The sequence below is a fragment of the Callithrix jacchus genome, chromosome 9 (genome assembly GCF_049354715.1).
Source record: "Callithrix jacchus isolate 240 chromosome 9, calJac240_pri, whole genome shotgun sequence".
NCBI lineage: Eukaryota > Metazoa > Chordata > Mammalia > Primates > Cebidae > Callithrix > Callithrix jacchus.
Genome location: NC_133510.1, coordinates 114,385,218 through 114,407,068, shown reverse-complemented (window position 1 = coordinate 114,407,068; position 21,851 = coordinate 114,385,218). Strand labels below are relative to the sequence as shown.

General features: G+C 38.4%; 1 protein-coding gene and 1 pseudogene across 50 annotated transcripts in view; both read left to right on the top strand.

Annotated features, from left to right (window-relative positions):
- The window catches only part of ATXN2 (ataxin 2), a 141,691-nt gene that overhangs the window by 56,264 nt on the left and 63,576 nt on the right, over positions 1-21,851 (top strand). For all 50 annotated transcript variants that reach the window (XM_035257647.3, XM_078337305.1, XM_078337298.1 and 47 more), the window contains exons 6-9: positions 12,873-12,997; positions 17,873-17,964; positions 18,441-18,638; positions 20,035-20,213. In XM_035257647.3, the coding sequence (XP_035113538.2) occupies positions 12,873-12,997; positions 17,873-17,964; positions 18,441-18,638; positions 20,035-20,213 (594 nt within the window). The remainder of the gene's footprint in view (positions 1-12,872; positions 12,998-17,872; positions 17,965-18,440; positions 18,639-20,034; positions 20,214-21,851) is intronic.
- Positions 15,100-15,805, top strand: LOC144577675 (small ribosomal subunit protein uS12 pseudogene; annotated as a pseudogene).

The window sequence follows — 21,851 nt, the reverse complement described above, 5'->3', positions numbered from 1 at the left end:
ATAAGAAAAAGTGGCCCTTCTCACTTGTAATGATTTAAGAAATGCAGTTTATTTTTATTTTTAAGAAATTCAGTTTCAAAGCAGTGGAATATGATTTTTTTGTCTGTCAACTTATGCTGAATGGTAAATGTGAGAAAGAGTAATACTTAGTGATAATGAGGCAATTGTAAAACACTTAAGACTCTGCTAGTGGGATGGTTTAAGTAAAACAAGTAGCATTCTTGAACTCTTCATTAGGTAAGTAATTCATATGTTTCCAGGACATTTTCAGTAAGACTATTTACTGGCAGGGTTGTGTAATGCTATCATAGTTACTATCTGGTTTTAGTATTATCTTTTCTCTTGCCTTGCACAGTCTCAATGGAATTTTATGCGTAGCAGATATATTAAAACTAGTAATTAAGCAAGAGAAGGAATGTGGATAAATTATCTCAGTTTAATTTCTACTTTGTTCTACTTCTCTTTCATACTCCTGGGAAAGAATATTAAGTGGGCATGTGTACTTGAACAGTTGTTCTGTTTTGTACTAGAAAAGAAGAATTTGAATCTTTAAAATGTTTTACATATTTGCCAGGGAAATAGAAAAGGTATTTGTACAGCTGTAAGAATTGGAATTCATTTCATTTTACTGACTTTTCCTTAACCTAATTCTGAATATTTTTGCCTTGGGTTTGAGAGTAAGTTGTTATAAAAAGACTACAATTCTTGGCTAATAGTATTGGCATTTCAGTTGCTAAATTCTCTAAATTTCTAAATTTGATTCTTGAACATTTCTAAATTTACTTTTTTTTGTCTTAGTTTTTCTACAGAATCACTTTCTTTCCTTTGTCCTTTCTTTCTCTAACTTTTGAGCTGAAAATATCACCTTTTATAAAGAAGTGCTCAAACAATGATTGGACTATTTTTTCTTCATTTCTCTCTCTCTCTTACTTTCTCTCTCTTTTTTTTTTTTTTTTTTTTTTAATAGAATGAGGTCCCACTATGTTGCCCAGGCTGATTTCGAACTCCTGAGCCCAAGTGATCCTCTTGCCTCAGCCTCTCAAAGTGCTGGATTACAGGTTTAGCTATCATGCCCGGCCTGGGCTAATTTCATATTTTGAGATGCACAAATTTCTTTCAGGTAGACCTTCCCCCCACTCCCCAATTAAAATAGGTCCTGATTCAGAAGCCTAATAAAGAAAATGAAAACAGAATGTTCACCCATAAATAGAATCTTTGTATTGGAATCTTTTAAAAAATTTATTTTCATCTTTTTAGGAGATAGTGCGAGAATCAGCAATCTAGTGTGATGTACGTGGAATCTATCACTTTGCTTTTTAAATACAGCAAACCTTATGAAGTGGATTTCCGTATTTTTTCTTGTTCTTGCTAGTTTCACACCACTCAGGCTTTGCTGTAGAATTTGATGTGTATTTGATTATGTAAAACATGGACTATTGATCTTCACTCAGCTTTCAAAGGAACCTGATTAATGAGTTTGAACTTTTTATTGTTACTGCTTTTTATTTGATTTTGAAGTAAAATGCAGCACCATTTTAAGTGATACCATTTCTAAACGATTTCAGTTCAAATTTTAAGTCGGATAATTTAGAGTTCAGAAAATTGCTTTAAAAATATTAAATTACCGGCTGGGTGCAGTGGCTCAATGCCTGTAATCTCAGCACTTCGGGAGACCAAGGCAGATGGTTCGCCTGAGCCCAGTAGTTCAAGAACAGCCTGGGAAATACCGTGAAACGCTATGTCTACAAAAGATACAAAAAGTAGCCAGACATGGTGGTGTGCGCCTATATTCCCGCTGCTTGGGTGGCTGAGGTGAGAGGATCACCTGAGCCCAGGGAGATTGAGGCTGCAGTGAGCCAAGATCATGACACTGCACTCCAGCCTGGGTGACAGAATGAGACTCTGTCTCAAAAAAAAAAGAAAGAAAGAAAGAAAAAGGTTAAATTACTAATTGCAGTGCCTTTTATTAAGTGGGCTTAGTCAAACTAAGGTTATGTGTTTTATAAATGTTTTCCCTTGAATTTTAACTGAAGAATCCTATTTGTACCTCTCACAAACAGAATTTATTAGTAAGGAAAATAAGAAATATTGCTTTTTATTACTTAAGTAGTATATATTTTTCTCTTAGGGATTTTTTCTAATCTCACTTTATCGTAGTGCTAGAAAATTTAATCATTGATTTGCGATAGGGAGAAAATTAGTTTTTTTTTCTTTTTTGAGATGGTCTCATTTTGTTGCCCAGGATGGACTGCAGTAGTGCCATTATATAGCTCACCATAACCTCGAACTCCTGGGTTCAGGCGATCTCACCTCAGCCTTCTGAGTAGCTGGGACTATAGCCATGCATCACCACTTATGGCTAATTTTTGTTATTATTTTTTGTAATGATGAGGTCTCATGCTGCCCAGGCTAGTGTCATACTCTGGGCCTCAAGTGATCTTCCTGCCTCAGTCTCCCAAAGAGCTGGGATTACAGGTGTGAACCACTGCTCCCAACCTGTATTATTTTGTTTTTTTTGTTTTTGAGATGGAGTTTCGCTCTTGTTACCCAGGCTGGAGTGCAACGGTGCGATCTCGGCTCACCGCAACCTCCGCCTCCTGGGTTCAGGCAATTCTCCTGCCTCAGCCTCCCGAGTAGCTGGGATTACAGGCACACGCTAATTTTTTTGTATTTTTAGTAGAGACGGGGTTTCACCATGTTGACCAGGATGGTCTCGATCTCTTGACCTCGTGATCCACCCGTCTCAGCCTCCCAAAGTGCTGGGATTACAGGCTTGAGGCACCGCGCCCGGCCTTTTTTTTTTTTTTTTTTTTTAAATATATTCACTGCATCTTGCAACCATCACTACAATCAATTTACGTTTTCATCACTGTGAAAAGAAACTCTGAACTTCTTAGCAGGTCCTCTCCATTTGTTTCCATTTTCCTTAGCTATTGATCTGCTGTTTTCATAGGCTTGCCCATTCTGGACATTGCATATTAATGGAATCACATAACATATAGCCTCTTTTTTCTTTTTTTTTTGAGACTGAGTCTCACTCTGTTGCCCAGGCTGTAGTACAGTGGCATAATCGCAGCTCACCACAACCTCTGCATCCCAAGTTCAAGCAGTTCTCTTGCCTCAGCTTCTTGAGTAGCTGGGACTACAGATGCCTTCCACCACACCTGGCTTATTTTGTATTTTTATTAAAGACAGGGTTGCATTATGTTGGCCAGGCAGGTTTCGAACTCCTGACCTCAAGTGACTGCTTGTCTCAGCCTCCCAAAGTGCTGGGATTGCAGGCGTGAGCCACCATATGCGACCATATATATTGTGATAGGCTTGTTTCACTTAGTATGTTTCCTCCATGTAGCATGTATTAGTACTTCTTTCTTTTTTGTTGCCAAATAATTTTCCATTGTACAAGTAGGTACACAGATACACTACATTTTGTTTATTCATCAGTTGGTAGACATTTTCACTGTTTCCATTTTTTGACTTACGAATAATGCTGCTATGAGCATTGACTTTAAAAGGTTTTGTGTGGGCTGGGTACAGTGGCTCACATCTGTAATCCCAGCACTTTAGGAGTCCAGGATGGGTGAATCACTTGACGCCAGGAGTTCTAGACCAGCCTGCTCAACATGGTGAAACTCTATCTCTACTAAAAATAGAGAAAGTAGCTGGGTGTGGTGGTGCACACTTATAATCCAAGCAACTAGGGAGGCTGAGGCAGAGGATTGCTTGAACCTGGGAGGCAGAGGCTGCAGTGAGCCGAGATCGCGCCACTGCACTCCAGCCTGGGCAACAGAGTGAGACTCCATCTCAAAAAAAAAAAAAAAAAAAAAAAAAATTCCATGTGGACATAGGTTATCGATTCTTATGGGGTGTGTGTATGCACACTTATACATACATACACACCTGCAAGGGAATTGCTGCCTCATATGCCAACTATATGTTGAACCTTTTAAGGAACTGTTGGGCTGTTTTCTTTTCTTTTTATTATTTTTTGAAAATAGAGGTGGGGTCTCAGTGTATTGCACAGGGTGGTCTCGGGGGTGTGGTGACTGTATCATTTTATAGTCCTACCTAGCTGTTTCCAATGTAGCTGTATCATTTTATAATCCTACTAGCAGTGTTTGAGGTCTCTTACGTTTTTCATATCCTTACCAACATTATTTGTTGTCTGTCTCTTTGATCATAGCCATCCTAGTGGGAGAGTATGAAGTTAGGATCTCATTGTAGATTTTCTTTTTTGAGATGGAGTCTCACTCTGTTGCCCAGGCACAGGGGTGTCCTAACACACCCAGCTAATTTTTTGTATTTTTAGTAGAGACGGGGTTTCACCATATTGGCCAGGCTGGTCTCGAACTCCTGACCTCGTGATTCACCCACCTCAGCCTCCCAAAGTGTTGGGATTATAGGCATGAGCCACTGTGCCCGGCATAGTTTTTTTTTTCTCTGTTTAAAACTTTACTTTAAAAATTATATATGCACACATGGTAAAAAGTTCAAAAAGTGTATAACAAAAGATTTAACAGAGAAAATAGAAAATAACGTTAGTCCTTGTTTTCTTTGATGAAGGCAAATATTGTAACAATCTCCTAAACAACTTTTTCTCCAGATTTCTCACTTCTAGTCAATCTTGGGCATTGACATAAAGAAATTCTTAGACATTGCTTTTATCAGATCATCTCATCCCTTGCTCAGAATCTTCAGTGGCCACTATTGCTTATAGAATAAAGTTAGGATGCTATACCTTGGTATATAGAGCTCTTCCCAGTGGAACTTCTCTTTTTCCACCTTATCTCTCATTATTTCCCAATGTTAATTCACTTATTGACCTACTAAGCTGGCATGTTCTATGTGTTAGACATCAACTTTGTGCCTTCTTTTTTGTTTTGAGACAGTCTTGCTCTCTTGCCCAGGCTGGAGTGCCTGTGCCGCCTTCTTTTTACTCCTGGATTTACTCCCAACTTAAAGAATCTACTAACTAGAATTTTAGATACTTTTTCAAAACCAAGCCCAAATCTGTCCTTTTTAGAGTCTTCTCTGACCTTCCCTGCTCATTGTTTTTATTGCCTATAACAATGGCTGTTACACTTTACATTTTTAATTAACTTATATTTTTATATTTGTATATATTTATCTATTTGTTGAGAAAGGGTCTCTCTCTGTCACCCAGACTAGAATGCAGTAGTGCCATCATGGCTTACTGCTTCCTGGGCTCAAGCTGTTCTCCCACTTCAGCCTCCCAAGTAGCTAGGACAACATGTACCACCCTACCTGGCTAATTTTTTTTTTTTAGTTTATTTTTTGTAGAGACATGTCTCACTATGTTGCACAGGCTGGTCTCAAACTCCTGGGCTCAAGTGATCCTCCCATCTCAGCCTCCCAGTGTTCTGGGATTACAGGTGGGTTACCATGTCCAGACTTTAACGTTTTATTTTTTAGCACAGAATAGGTCCGTTTTTTACCCTCTGCTAAAGTTCCATGCTGACTCTTAGTTAAAACAAGCCTTTGGTTGAGAGAAGAGCTAGTCATGTCCTAGCACCCAACCTAGCTTTCCCTTGCCTTCTCGGATGTCCTGAAGGCATCATAGGGTTTCATGAAGTACAGTTGGGGAACCAGTGATATCTGTCATGTACCAAACACTCATCTTTACAAAGCAGTGTATAGTATCTTTTTTTGTCAACATATTTTCCTTCTCCCAATGCACTAAACTTTTCTGGAGTTCAGAAAACAAATTTATATAATTAAGGAAATGCACCCCCCCGACCATGGTATCTAGTATATATATAGTGACTTACAGATAATAGATGTTCAACATATGTTTATTTCTTTGATTGATTTTTGAAAAGTTTTTTAAATTTTTAAAAAAATTTTTATGGGGGTATTACCCTATCACTTGAGGTTGGAGTACATCCATGGATTTTGGTTTCCTCAGTGGGTATTAGAAACAAATCCCCATAGAAACTGAAGGACAACTGTAGTGCATGTTGGAATAATTTATTTTCAAGTGGATCATTTGGAGAACATTATTATTTTGGAAACATAGCCTCCTAAGTTCTGTTCCATTAGTCCCTTTCACCTCCACTGCATTGTAGCAGCTTATTTTCATGACTGTCATCACTTGGATCTGCTTCTCTTCCAGAATGCTTTCTAAGATCTACTGTTACACAGCTATCTTAACCTTTACTCTTTTATTCTCTTCTTGTCCCTCACAGCACTCTCTGCTTCTCTAGCTCTTAAACTCTGTCTACTCCTATCCAGTCTGCTGGGTGTGACTGGAGGAAGCCCCACTGGGGGGCTGGTTAGGAATGTAGGGTTTCTAGCTCTTCCTGGGCCCTCAAGAGAACTCAGCAGACCATTTTTTTTCTTTCCTTAAACCTATTGGGCCGGGTGTGGTGGCTCATGCCTGTAATCCCAGCACTTTCAGAGGCCAAGGTGGGTGGATCATAAGGTTAGGAGTTCAAGATCAGCTTGACCAGCATGGTAAAACTCCATCTCTACAAAAATTGCAAAAATTAGCTGGGCTTGGTGGTATGTACCTGTAATCTCCGCTACTCAGGAGGCTGATACAGGAGAATCACTTGAACCTGGGAGGTGGGGATTGCGCCACTGCACTCCAGCCTGGGTGACAAAGTGAGTCTCCATCTCAAAATATATATATATTTCTAAAACTGTAATGACCACTCCTTCCAGTCCCTCAGCTATTTGCTTTATTCATGGCAGAGGCTCGCTCTTCCTGCTTGTCAGTGCAAAGAAGCAGGTTCTTAATCTGTATCTTGGGTTCTCAAAGAATTTGTGGAGAGAATTCAGGGCATTGATGACCTTGTATAAAGAGAAGTTTACATCTTTATTTACATTAACCTTCGAGAATTTAGCATCTTTTTTTTTTCATTAAAAATATAGGCCACAAGTGAGTAGTGTTAGTTTTGAGACAGAATCTTGCTTTGTTGCCCAGGCTGGAGTGTAATATATAGTATCGGCTTACTGCAACCTCCACCTCTCAGGTTCAAGTAATTCTCCTGCCTCATTCTCCTGAGTAGTTGGGATTACAGACATGTGCCACCATGCCCAGCTAATTTTTGTATTTTTAGTAGAGACAGGGTTTCACCATGTTGCCAGGCTGTTCACCAACTCCTGACCTCAAGTGATCCACCCTCTTTGGCCTCCAAAGTGCTGGGATTACAGGCATGAGCCCCCACTCCAGGCCTCAAGTTACTATTTTCAGGAACAGTATCTTGCTATGTTATTCACTCTGGCCTTGAATTCCTGAGCTCAGGCAATCCTCTTACCTCAGCCTTCCAATAGCTAGAATTATATGCATGTGCTACTGTATCCTGCTTCACATTATTATTTCTGCTCATGACTTATTTAAATTTATAGTAGTTATTAAACACCTGTTGTTAGATCTTAATATTTAATGCTTTAATTAAAAAGCATATGTTACTATGCCAACAGATTTTTTTAGTTTTTTTTTTTTTTTTTTTTTTGAGACGGAGTTTCGCTCTTGTTACCCAGGCTGGAGTGCAATAGCACGATCTCGGCTCACCACAACCTCCTGAGGAGTGTGGCTCCACTTGTGCCCTTGGTTTTGTTGTTCCTATCTATACATTCTGTACCCTTAATGTGTTTCTTATCCCCAACTTGTTTATTTATGTTATTCTTCAGTGTTATAGTCTTTTTTTTTTTTTTTTTTTTTGAGACAGAGTCTTGCTCTGCCGCCAGGTGCCAGGCTGGAGTGCAGTGGCGCGATCTTGGCTCACTGCAATGTCCACCTCCCGGGTTCAAGCAATTCTCCTGTCTCAGCCTCCTGAGTAGCTGGGACTACAAGCACTCGCCACCACGCCCAGCTAATTTTTGTATTTTTTAGTAGAGATGGGGTTTCACCATGTTGGCCAGGTTGGTCTTGATCTCTTGACCTTGTGATCTATCTGCCCACCTCGGCCTCCCAAAGTGCTGAGATTACAGGCTTGAGCCACGGCGCCCGGCCTCTTCAGTATTATAGTCTTTAAGACATGGTATAGTATATGCTTGTAGTGTACAGTTCGGTTGGAATGGATGAGTATACAATGAAAAGATAATCTTCCCTCTAACCCCAGTCTCATTTTGCTGGGGAAGCCTGTGGTCTTGTGTATAATTCAGAAAATGTTGATATGCATATTTTTAATGCCACTCCAGTCTATGTTGGAACCATTTTACTTTCCCCTCCTTATTTTCTTCTTGTGTTCTTGAAGACCTAGATCAGCTGCCGCTGATAGACTGCTGCTGTCACTTTAAAAACTAGCACCTTTTGTTCCTTAGAACTTTGTTCTTAGTTGTATTGTAGCACTCATTGCATTAGATTCTAAAAGATTTGCTTCCTTTCTGTAACTAGTCTGTCACACCCGGGAGCTCCTACAGGAAAAGCTGGGGATGGTATCCTAGTCAAATGTGAATCCCTGCCTCATCCAGACTTATTAGTGCATTGTAGCTACTCAGTAAGTGCTAAAAATGACTGAATACTTCCATAGTTGCCAGATTGCCACCCACTGATACTATTCTATGTACTGATACTTTATAGTATATAGATTGGTCCACATATAACATGACACATAATGAGAAGCTGTCTTAGCTGAAAATGCCACAGGAATAGTAATTGATCAAAACAATATGATTTTTTAGATTTACCTGGAATTTCAGTGTTTGAAAAAAATCCTGATTTAATTGAGATGAAATAGATAGCTGAGGATTTTGATAACTTTTCTGGAAGCACATTTGAGGGTTTCTGGTGTTAAATCTAATATTAATGATTATTTCATCCATTTTTATGTCTTTTTATAGTTTTCATACATTTAAGTTTATATTTCTAATGTTTAACATTATCATTTTAGTTATTTGACCATTCTGGCCCTTTAAAAAACTCTCAGACGAGTTTGAATGATTTCTCAGAGGTAAAAGAGGAAAGATTACATATCCTGTACCTGGCACAGAAGAGGTTCACACATTGGTTCAGACATTTCTTTATGACCACCACCAGGTGGCACCACCAGCACATAATGACCAGGTTTCTGCCCAGAATCTGAAAGGATGGTGTTGCGAGGCGACTGCTGTGGGAGTAGCATGGAGGTGGGAAACAGGGAGTATCCCACGTTGCCTGCTAGTCTAGAGGCTTTTATAAATTGAAAAACTAATTATTTGTCATTTCATCTGATGATTTTTATGTTTTTCCTTTTTTCTTTCTATGCCTGTAGTTCCTTCAGAAACAGGTAACACTTTTCTAACAGTCACTTTGTATTCTTGCATCTTGCTCTTACAATGCTTTTGTTTCTTACCATAGAGGATACTGGAAAATTAATATACTTTGACTTATGGCGTTGGTAAAAGCTGCATGCAAATTCCCACAGTTGCCTGTAGATTAGAGCCAGTGGTTTTTTTTTTTTTTTTTTTTTTTTCCTGAACTTAGCAGGAATCCTGGTTATAACACTATTTAATACCAACAATGGTATTTTTAAAATCCAGACTTGCTGGGCATGGTGGCTCATGCCTGTAATCTCAGTGACTTCAGAGGTTGAGGTGAGAGGATTGCTTAAGCCCAGGAGTTTAGGGCTGCAGTAATTGTGGCACTGGACTCCAGCATGAGTGACAGAGCAAGACCCTGTCTCTTAAAAAAAAAAAAAAAAAAATTTATTCTAAAGAAATAGAAACAAAAATCCAAACTTTTAACCATTGTAAAACAAATCAGAATTTATGATAGTCGACATTGGTAATAGTGCAGAATGGATACCTAGATCTTGCTTCTTCCAGCTAATGATGTTAGTGTTGGCCTAACATGTATTACTGGTAGCCCGTAATTTCTCAGCATCCTGATGGCAATAACCTCATTTTGGGCTAACTCTCCACTTCTGCACATCTTTCCCTAAGCCCTTTATTCATCTTTAGAAAGAATTACCTTTGGGGAAATTTTTAAATCAAGGAATATCATTCTTTATAGATTCACACTTCTGTGTATTCCCCTTCCCCATTTCTGCCTTGAAGACCAGACTGCTAAGTAACCTGTGAATAATTTTTTTAAAGTTTGGTATTGTAAACAGAAGATTTAAGATTAAAATGTAGCATTGAGAAAAATTGATTTCTTAATAATTTCCTGTTAATACAACCTAAATTGTGGTCGGTGGAATAAAGCCTGGGTCACTAAAGTTATAGATGCTTGCTTGCTTTTCCCCACTGGCTCTTACTTGGGGATCGATTTAGAAGTTTGTTTAGAATAATACCATAAAGACATATTTTAAGCTACTTTGTGTGTACATTTGGGATCTTTTGATTTGAAGTCAGCTTGACTCAGTCAAGCTTTTCTAAATACTTTTACACAAACACACAGACACATACACATACCCTACAATGAGAAAAAAAACCATTTATATGATTCTATAAAAACTCTAGCTACTTAGAGCTTTAATTTCTTGAATCAAAAGTGTTATCTTTAATGCTGAACTTCTATCTAAATAAATGCGTTATTCACAAATGTGTGCTTTTCAAAAACTAGTACGATTAAAACATTAACAGATTCTTACATGTAAAGTAACAGTTCTATTGCTTCTTGTAGAAGATAATATGACTGGTTTGGAATTTTTCTGTAGTGTAGTTTTTTGGTCTAGTTTTGTGAGAATTAAAGGGATTCCAGGATCCTAATGTAGGTTATTTGATGTTTTCTTGGAACATTATACATTCTTGAAAATACATATTTTTTTCTAGTGCCATTAGTAGCTTTCAGCAAAGATGAGGTGTTGGTTAAGACAGCATTAGTCACTTAGAATCTCTTAGATTTTCCAAAATTCAGCCATTTCTAGTTAATGCTCTATTCCATCTTCAGCTGAGTCCTGCTACTCTGGGGAACTCCCTTGGCAAACTCTTGGCTCTTAGAATTGCTAGCAATGGGAGTAGTGCTGCTGGTGGAGCTGGCAGCTAAGCCCAGTGGTGCACTGATGCTTTTATTTTCTGATGTGCATGTACACACAGCCATGCCTACCCACACCTACTTTGGGATAAGAAGGCGTTAGAATTTTAGCTAGGCTTGAAGTTCCATGCTCAAATTTGCTGGCTCAAAGGTCTTATTTTGGTATCACTTTGCCCACTGGGGAGACAATGACAGTTATAGAAGCATTGCCAAATCAAAAATTCCCTCTGAAATAACCTCTTTTGTAGGAGCATTGTGTGTTTAGCTGTTGATTCATCCCTTCCTCTTCTTAATGGCAACTTGCAGTAAGGGGAGGAAACAGTGGCTGGGAGCTCATATTCCTCAGCAGAGCCATATCAGCAGAAGTATTACTCCTTAGCTAGTAGTAGGTGCTACTCTGTGGATCCAACCTTTTAAGTGCAAGCCTATGTCTACGAAGCATTTCCTAATGCCATCATTGCCCAGTGGGCCTTTATTTAGCCAAGTCTAATTCCCAACTAGTGAAAATTTCCTTTGCCAGACAGCAGTATAGTCAGCTAAATATGTGGATGCTACATTTGCTCTCATAAGTCAGTACTCTTCAATAACATTAGTAGAAGAGAAAAGGACACAAAGTGAGAATACATTAATAGGGCTTTCTGAGACGAGGTAATACTGTAGGGCCTGAACTTTGTGGCAGAGTGGTTATATATGAAGACGGGGATTCTGGGAGGGGATAAACCACTTAGAATAGCTTCACAGAGTTTGCTGGAATATTGACCACTGCATATAGACATGAATATGGAAAGTTAAAAACAAAATACACATGTATTTGGCTGCAGGTACTCTGAAGGTATATCCAATTAGTGCTTCCATTACAAAAGAGATATTTTAGGCCAGGCATGCTGGCTCATGCCTGTAATCCCAGCCCTTTGGGAGGGTGAGGTGGGTGGATCACCTGAAGTCAGGAGTTCGAGACCAGACTTGCCAACATGGTGAAACCCCATCTCTACTAAAAACACAGATATTAGCTGGGTGTGGTGATGAGTGCCTGTAATCTCAGCTACTCAAGAGGCTGAAGCAGGAAAATTGCTTGAACCTGGAAGGCAGAGGTTGCAGTGAGATGAGATGGCGCCACTGCACTCCAGCCAGGGCAAAAAAGCAAGACTCCATCTCAAAAAAGAAAAACAAAAAAAAAGAGAGGGAGACTTTAGATGAATCGATAGAAATTTTCTTGGTCACTTGGCTGAGACACACAGAGTAATTACCTATAATGTAATTTAATGAATTATGTCAGTATATTAAAATATACTTCATGTGGCTTAAAATTATATGAGAAGAATATACCTTTACTAATAGTCATCTATGATTCCATTTACTAAATTAAATGTGAAAGCATACTTTTACTGAAGGTTACTCTTCATATCAGTTTAGATAGCAGTTCATCTTCACATACATAAGTTTTATGTTTACCTTTATTTTTTATATTTTGAGACAGAGTCTCGCTCTGTTGCCAGGCTGGAATGCAATGACGTGATCTCGGCTCACTGCAACCCCACCTCCTGGGATCAAGTGATTCCCCTGCCTCAGCCTCTTGAGTAGCTGGGACTATAGGCGCGTGCAACCATGCCTGGCTAATTTTTGTATTTTTAGTAGAGATGGGGTTTCACCATATTGGCCGGGATGTTCTCTGTCTCTTGACCTCGTGATCTGTCCGCCTCAGCCTACCAAAGTGCTGGGATTATAGGCGTGAGCCTGGCCAAGTTTACCTTTATTTTAGTGCATTTGTCTTTTGTTTCCATCAACCTAAATTATGTTGAATAATGTTCCTGTTAGATTTCAAGTTAAACAATTATGTGAAATTCACTTTTCATAATTGTTTTTTAACATATATCTTTGTTGGTCATTCATGTGTGTGAGTGTAGCTGATTGTCAGATTATATGAACTTTCAACCAAAACCATTCTTTACAGATGCTTTTACTGACTCTGCTATCAGTGCTAAAGTGAATGGCGAACACAAAGAGAAGGACCTGGAACCCTGGGATGCAGGTGAACTCACAGCCAATGAGGAACTTGAGGCTTTGGAAAATGATGTAGTAAGTAACATCTTTGTAATTAGTGCCAGACTCTGTGGTCAGTGTGTGTGCATGTGACATTCTATCACTTGGTTGTAATTTCAGTGTGTTTTTATTGTTGTTGTTGTAGTAAGTGTATTTAGAGCATCAGTTTTGTTGTGTACCTAGAGACTTTCTCCCAGGCAATATGTAAAGAAAAATGTTTGTTATTTTACTTTTAGGGCTTAAGGAGTACTGCCTGTTTTTGTGGATCCTCATTAATTACTTCTTTGTGATTAAAATAAATAATAATAAGCAACTTAAAAATTAAAATTAGAGGCTAGGCGCAGTGGCTTATGTCTATAATCCCAGCACTTTGGGAGGCCGAGACGGGCAGACCACATGAGCTTGGGAGTTCGAAACCAGCCTGACCAACATGGAGAAACCCTGTCTTTACTAAAAATACAAAATTAGCCGGGTGTGGTGGCACATGCCTGTAATCCCAGCTACCCAGGAGGCTCAGGCAGGAGAATAGCTTGAACCTGGGAGACGGTGGTTGCTGTGAGCTGAGATCACACCATTGCATTCCAGCCTGGGCAATAAGAGTGAAACTCCATCAAAAAAAAAAAAATTAGAAATGAGTGGAAATGCTAGTGTGTTATTGCTTTAATACCCTGGCAAATAAAGTAACCTGAGGAAAATGGTGTCTTGTTTGTTGACTTCACCTAGAGATGAGGTTGAAGTAGGACATTTTAAGCTTCTTGTATGAAGAAAAGGTTGTCATTATTAAGATAAATAATTAGGTTACATTGGAATTAAAGCATTATATAAATTTCTTGGTCTTAAATTGAGATTATTCTGCACAAAATTCTTCTATTTCTAAACTGCCTCTTGTCACATATTAGTTTTGCTTCTCTCTTAATGTATTATCTGTACTTGAAGTGCTTAGCTGGGTATGCTGGCACATGTCTGCAGTCACAGTTACTTGAGAGGCTGAGGCAGGAAGATCACTTGTGCCCAGGAGTTGGGAGTCCAGCCTGGGTGACATAAGGAGACCCCTTCTCTAAACAATAAAAGTAAAAACAAATGCTTACTAAAGACTCTACCTTTAGAATAGAGAGCAATATGAAGTAAAGTCTCTTGCCAAAAATCACTGTTAAGGTAGGTTAATCTGAGTTGAATGAAGAATCTTCCATTGAGTAGAAACAGAATTTGTAACATATCTGGGTTTGATGTTTAAGGCATAACAGCTTAATAATGACACTCTTCTTTTCCTCAGACAAGAAACCTAAAATGCTTACTTTGACCTTATGACCAGTAATAAAACTGGTCATACACAGGCAACAGTCATTATTTTCAAACTTTAACGAATCATATATAACCTAATATGATGGTTCTCAAGTCTGTATATCACATCACCTGTATGAAAAATATGGGGAAACGGAGACTTCTTTTGCACTATTAGTGAGGTGGATAAATTGATAGAGGCTTTCTGGAGAGAATCTGGCAGTGCTTGTTAAAATTAAAAATGCACATACACTTTGTTCCAGCAATCCTGCCTCTAGTAATTTATTTTTGCCTTCATATATCTATAAGACAGGCAAATCATTATATGTGAGGATTTTTTTTTTTTTTTTTTTAATTCTGCAGAGACAGGGTTTTACCGTGTTGCCCAGGGTGATCTGGAACTCCTGAGCTCAGGTAATCTACCCACCTCAGTCTCCCAAAGTGCTGGGATTATAGGTGTGAGCTATCATGCCCAACTAGGATTCTTTTTTTGTAGCATTATTTTTTTTTCTTTTTTTTTTTTTTAGAGATGGAGTCTCGTTCTGTCACCCAGGCTGGAATCCAGTAGGGCCATATCTTGGCTCCCTGCAACGTCCGCCACCTGGGTTCAAGCGATTCTCTTGCCTGAGCTTCCCAGGTAGCTGGGACTACAGGTGTGTGCCACCACGCCCAGCTAATTTTTGTATTTTTAGTAGAGAAAAGTTTCTCTATATGTTGGCCAGGCTAGTCTCAAATTCCTGACCTCAGGTAATCTCCCGTCTCAGCCTCCTGAATTGCTGGGATTAAAGATGTGAGCCACCATGCCTGGCCATAACATTATTTCTAATACTGAAAAATTGGAAGCATCCAAGTATCGATCAGTATAGCATGAGTTAGATTTATGGTGTCACCATTCTATTGAAACACAACATATCTACCAAAAGGATGGAGTTCCGATACGGAATGATATCTAAGATTTATTTTTTTAAAAAGCGCTTTCACTTAGGCCTGTGGCGCCAGCAGGATGAGCAAATGTCATGGACTTCATACTGCTAGGAAGCTTCGTAGCCACCAATGAGACCAGAAGTGGCGTGATAAATAGTACAAGAAAGTCCATTTGGGCACATTCCTGAAGGCCAACCCTTCTGGAGGTGCTTCTCATGCAAAAGGAATTGTGCTGGAAAAAGTAGGAGTTGAAGCCAAATTCTGTCATTAGGAAGTGTGTCTGAGTCTAGCTGATCAAGAATGGCAAGAAAATCACAGCCTTTGTACCCAATGATGGTTGCTTGAACTTCATTGAGGAAAACAGTGAAGTTCTGGTTGCTGGATTTCGTTGCAAAGGTCATGCTGTTGGTGATATTCCTGGAGTCCGCTTTAAGGTTGTCAAAGTAGCCAGTGTCTCTCTTTTGGACCTATACAAAGACAAGGAGGAAAGACCAAGATCATAAATTTTAATGGTGACAACACTGTAGTAATAAATTTTCATATGCCAAAAAAGAATTAAAAATAAGTAAATAAAAGAAAAAGCACATTGCAGAACAGTGGGATTCTATTTGATTTGTTTGTTTTTTTTTTTTTTTTAAGACTGAGTCTTGCTCTGTCTCCCAGGCTTGAGTACAGTGGTATGTTCTCAGCAACCTCTACCTCTCTGGTTCAAGTGATTCTCCTGCCTCAGCCTCAGTCTCCTGAGTAGCTGGAATTATTTGCGCCTGCTACCACAGCTGCCTAATTTTTGTGTTTTTAGTAGAGACGGGGTTTCACCATGTTGGTCAGGCTGGTCTGGAACTCCTGACCTTGTGATTGGCCCACTTTGGCCCCCTAAAGTGCTGGGATTACCGGCATGAACCACTGTGCCCAGCCATAATTTTTTTTTTTTTTAAAGAGCAGTTCATATTCTTACTGCATAGAAGGTACCTGAAATTACACCCAAGAACCTCTTAATAGTAGTTTTTTATGCACAATGGGATTGGAAGATGTTTGCTTTTTTTTTTGAGATGGAGTTTCGCTCTTGTTACCCAGGCTGGAGTGCAATGGCGTGATCTCGGCTTACTGCAACCTCTGCCTCCTGGGTTCAAGCAATTCTCCTGCCTCAGCCTCCTGAGTAGCTGGGATTATAGGCACGCACCACCGCGCCCAGCTAATTTTTTGTTTTTTAGTAGAGACGGGGTTTCACCATGTTGACCAGGATGGTCTCAATCCCTTGACCTCGTGATCCACCTGCCTCTGCCTCCCAAAGTGCTAGGATTACAGGCTTGAGCCACTGCACCTGGCCAGATGTTTGCTTTTTACTGGATGTCTTTCTATATTGTGTGCTTTTTTTATATAGGGCATATGTTAATTAAGTAATTTTAAAGCCTCCTTAAGTAATTGTGATTTCCTGCCCAAGTGTTTGGCACAAGGAGTTGCATTGGTGGTAGGATTACATTATAGTCTCACCTGGAGTAGCACAGAGGACTCAAGGTTAATAGGTAAACTTTGAGGCAAGCCTTAGCATTGAGGTTGCCATCAGCATTGCTTGGATGATGTGTCTGTTCTTCTGGGCTCGATTATAGCCTTTACTGGACTTTATACTTTTTACCAGTAAGGCTTTAAAAAAGCCTTGAAAAAACATTGGAGAAGTGATTATCCAGACATTAATATTCACTGGTAAGTGATTATCCATACATTAATATTCTTTGATAAAACATTAATATTCCTGTGGCCCAGTTGGTTCATTCTTTTTCTTTAAAGATTGCAGCCTCAGCTGCTCTGCCTGTGGAGTAGCCATTCTTTTATTCCTTTACTTTCTTAATAAATTGCTTGCCCCCAGCTCCCCATCACCAAAAAAAGAGTGCAGCCTCTCTTTTGTGAGTGGTGATTTTCTGTAATTCCCTCGTAGAATTGTGGAGTTACCTGTGCTAAGGTTATAGGTTAGAGTATTGAGATCCAGCGTTGCCAATTCTGAGGTCTCACAACTGCTAATGGTAAAACTAGCTCTAAAGCCCAGTTCTCATGACTTTGTCCAAGGATTGCCTGTTTACCATTTCATGTTCCCTTCCCATTTGAGCATTCCCAGGAGGAAGGGGAGGTTGCCAGCCACCCAGTACTGTGGTCTCATCTTGGAATCCTTGAATATGGGGGGAAAGCATTGTCTTCTCCCTTCTTTCTCCCACATGTTGGAAATATTTTTGGCTGTTAAAAAGTACCCCTTGTTCCATGTGAAATCCATTGTTTAAAAACAGTTAAATAGGAGTGGGGGGCAGAGAGAAAAAAAAGCAATAAAATATATACCTGCTGTCCTCCACAGACCTGAGGACCAGTGATCTCAAGAAGGTTATAGGTAAATGGAGTTGTCTCTACCGAAAGATGGCTTTTAGGGGTTAAAGAGAGAACCTTGGTCTGAATGCTATTTTATGAAGTAACCAAAATGTTCTAAACTTTTAAAATAACTGTTCAAATAATTGTGTTGTATAGTTATTTAGCAACTGGAGGGGCTGATAAGTAGAAGAAAAGTTTTTTCCTAAAACATTTTAAAGGAATATTCTTCTATTTTCTAATTAGCCAATTTTGCTCAAGTAGTCTATTAGATTTTTAGTATAGATGTTGGTTATAACTGAATGAAAGAGGATAAATACTTTGTCATTTTGAAAAATGAGCTTCATTTTCTTCTAGTCTAATGGATGGGATCCCAATGATATGTTTCGATATAATGAAGAAAATTATGGTGTAGTATCTACATATGATAGCAGTTTATCTTCGTATACGTAAGTTTAAAAAGTTTTTTTTTTAATTTCAGTGCATTTGTCTTTGATTTTCATCAGCTTAATTTATGATGTTGAATAAATGCTTTTAAGTTAAACAATTACGTGGAAGAGTTTTTCTCTTATTAGCAAGTGTGATAAATTACCATTAAAAAGGGGAATAAATGTAATTTACCTGTACCCTATTTTTATGCTCTAAACAGATTTTGGTTTTGTCTTTTAAGTTGCTAAAAAATAACTAAATTTGCAAGGGCAGAGATTATGGTGAACAGTTAAACCAATTTTTAAAATATGTTTCTCTAGAGAAGAGGTAACAAAAAAAGTTCAAATTTTGATTTATAAATAAATAGATCACTGTAACTTTCACATTTTTTTAATCTATATTCTAAACTCTCAAATTTCTTAGTAGTTGATTATGACAGATATATAAACTGTGGCTTTAAAGTACTAATTTTGCTTTTCTTTTCCTCATGTTTCAGGGTGCCCTTAGAAAGAGATAACTCAGAAGAATTTTTAAAACGGGAAGCAAGGGCAAACCAGTTAGCCGAAGAAATTGAGTCAAGTGCCCAGTACAAAGCTCGAGTGGCCCTGGAAAATGATGATAGGAGTGAGGAAGAAAAATATACAGCAGTTCAGAGAAATTCCAGTGAACGTGAGGGGCACAGCATAAACACTAGGTATTTAAAGGAAATCATGATGCAGTATTTTGGATACACAACTCAAGGTCTGTGTGATATGGTGTATTGTTATTATATTTCCTCTTCCTTTAATGTAGCTTAGGTAGAGAATGCAAGTAGAATTGGTTAAAGATTCTGTTAGAGAAAAGGTTATGGTGATCTTGGAAAATATGCTTTTGAGAGTAAGCTCTGTGGAGCAAAGTGTTGGTATATCATGGTGACCAATCCAAGGTCTTGAAGAGCTTGTTAAAATAGTGATCTGGTGAGGGACATGTGTAATGTCACAGCAGTACAATATAATTTGCTTGATTAAAGCCATGTTCAAAGTACTAGGAATATCCAGAGTGAGAATCAGAGAAAGCCTCACTGAGGAGGTGACATTTTGTGATAAGATAATAGGGTCTTTGACACTCAGAGAGGGAGTTGGGAGAAGAATTTCTCACTTGATGAAAAGCCGTGTACAGGCATGGCTGTCTGAGAAAATTTGTCCAGCTCAGGAAAGGGCTGGTTGTTGCATGTGTCTGGAACACAGGGTCTGTGTCAGGTGCAGCGATGGCAGTTGATAGTAGGAACTGAGGTCACTGAAGGACGTGGCATGTCATGCTAAAGTGCATCCTGTTGGAAGGAGATGGAATGAATAAACCCTTGGGCATCGAGGACTGGCTGAGACACAGAACAGTGGATTGAAATAGTTCAGCTCTGAGAACTTGGTAACCACCTAGATCAGAGATGAGCCTGAGGCTTATTTGATAACTAAGTGACTTAATGGATGTACTGGTAAGAGAGATGGGAAACATGGAGCAAATTTGAGGGGGAAAACAATGACTATTTGGGCAGTTAATTGTATTTGAGGGACTTGTGGGTCTTTCATTTATTCGTAAACTTTTGTTGGGAATTACCTGCTACCTATCTGTTAAAGTAAGAGATGCATCCTGTCTTTAAGGCAGTCAGCTTAGAGTCTGGTGATTTAAATTGACACGTCCAGTGATAGATGTTGACACTGTGAGACTGGCGGTTCAGTTTGGGGTTTCATCAGCATTGCTGATATTGGAGCCATGAGAAACCAAAGAACATCCAGTGAGAAAAGAGAACTCGGAGAAAATAAAGTTGAGAAAGTGAAGGACAAAAAATGTTGAAGATAGACCAAGATCAAGTGAGATGAGAATGAGCACCATCTGTTACTGTGCTTAAGAGCAGAATCTAAGGGAAGGGACAGGCCAGAGGCTAGAACTCATGATAAGATGGAAGAACAGGGGCATCTGGGAGTGAGGCAGTTTGGTTTAGTGTAGAACCTTTTTGTAACAAGCATTCCCTTCTGCCTAGATGACTTTTAGATATGTTTCATTGGCCTGGTACCTTTTAGAATAAAATGATTTAGAGGATCTCTCATTTTCAGGGAAAATAAATATATTCCTCCTGGACAAAGAAATAGAGATGTCATATCCTGGGGAAGTGGGAGACAGAATTCACCGCGTATGGGCCAGCCTGGATCCGGCTCCATGCCATCAAGATCCACTTCACACACTTCAGATTTCAACCCGAATTCTGGTTCAGACCAAAGAGTAGTTAATGGAGGCAAGTATTTTGACCAGATTTGTCAATACCATTGATCAAATAGTTTTCTAAATACTTAAAATAGTTCACATAACTGATAAGAATGTGCACTTTAATGACTTGCGGAGTAGTTTTCACTTCAGCATTACTTAAAATTGGCTTTTGTGTCAAGCAAAGTAATAAAACATTATATACGTTATTGACATATACATTATGTAGCATGATGAAATACTCGTGATATACTAAGATAAAGTGCTGCATTTAACCCAAGACAATCACTTGGCCAAAAACACTCCGCGTATAAAGAAATTGGAAACTTTGGATAGGTTCTCAATTTTAAAAACACTAGGTAATAAAATTATTTAGATATAATGTATATGGAAAATTTTAACCTATGTGCAACACTGTGGTTAATATAGATTCATTTTCATTAACTGTTTTTGTATTATGCTTCAAGAAAGGATCTCAGGTAACTTACAAGATATGATCAAGAGTCATGTGAAGAAAGTGACTAGAGAAATGTGCTTAAAAAACAACAAAAACAACTCAGTCTAAGGGTAGATGTTATAGTTTAGCAACTTAAGTTAAAGAAACCTGAATCTTTAGTAGGAAGACATATTTTACTCTACCTCTAAATCTAGATTGAATATATCTTGTAGGTTGTGGATCTTTTTCATAAATCAGGAATACTGAACAACAGTTCTATGGATGGTATGGAAATAGTAATAGCAATAATATGTTACTAACATTGAGAAAAGAGTGGATGTTCAATTTTAGATATTTAAATTTGGAAAGTTAGAAACATGAAAATAGAGAACACTAAGTTTCCAGTTTCGTTTGTTTTCATTGAGTCTTTTCTCCAGAATTCCTCTCCAAATGGACACTCTTGAGTATTTTCTGTACTTAATATTGGGGGTGAAATTTCTTTGCTCACTGAGGAAAGATTTTAGTTGTTCATAAACAGAATTTTAAAGTTAAAAAACCTTAAGGGGCTGGACAATGCATGATACTCAAGTGTGTGGAACTCCATGGAGAGGAGACCTGGAGTGTTTGATAAGATTAAGGTAAGTGATATGTAATGTTAAATACTAGCTGTATCTTTACCTGGGCATATCCATCAGTATAGATTTATTTGGTGATGACTGCCTTGTAATTGCAGTATTTACTAAGCAGTCGCTTAGATAAGTGTTTAACTGTATAAATTATTTAGAAGGTCTCCCTTTTTCAAGTTTAATGAGATCAAGACTTTTTTGAAAGAGCAATGAATATTAGCGTTTGATACTCCTGTGACTCTAGAAAAGAGTAATTTTTTTTTTCTGCTTCAATGGGACTTGCTTAATGAGATTTCAAACTGAATTTTAGGTTTAAACCTGATGAAAATCAGATGACTATAAGGAACCAGTATTTCTAATTGGATATAATAGCTACTGCTTATTTTCATTATGCTTCAAAGTTAAAACTAATACAGTAAATAATCTTATTCCTGAGTAGGAATTATTATGATTTATTATGTGAAATTATCTAATGTATGTTATATTCCTTTAAACAACTGATTACTTGAGAGTTATAGAAGCAGGATTAATAGGCAAAGTCTTAACTGTCTTCTTCAGTAGTGTGTGTAGATCCTAATTAACCCTTTGGGAACGTGTATTCATTTAA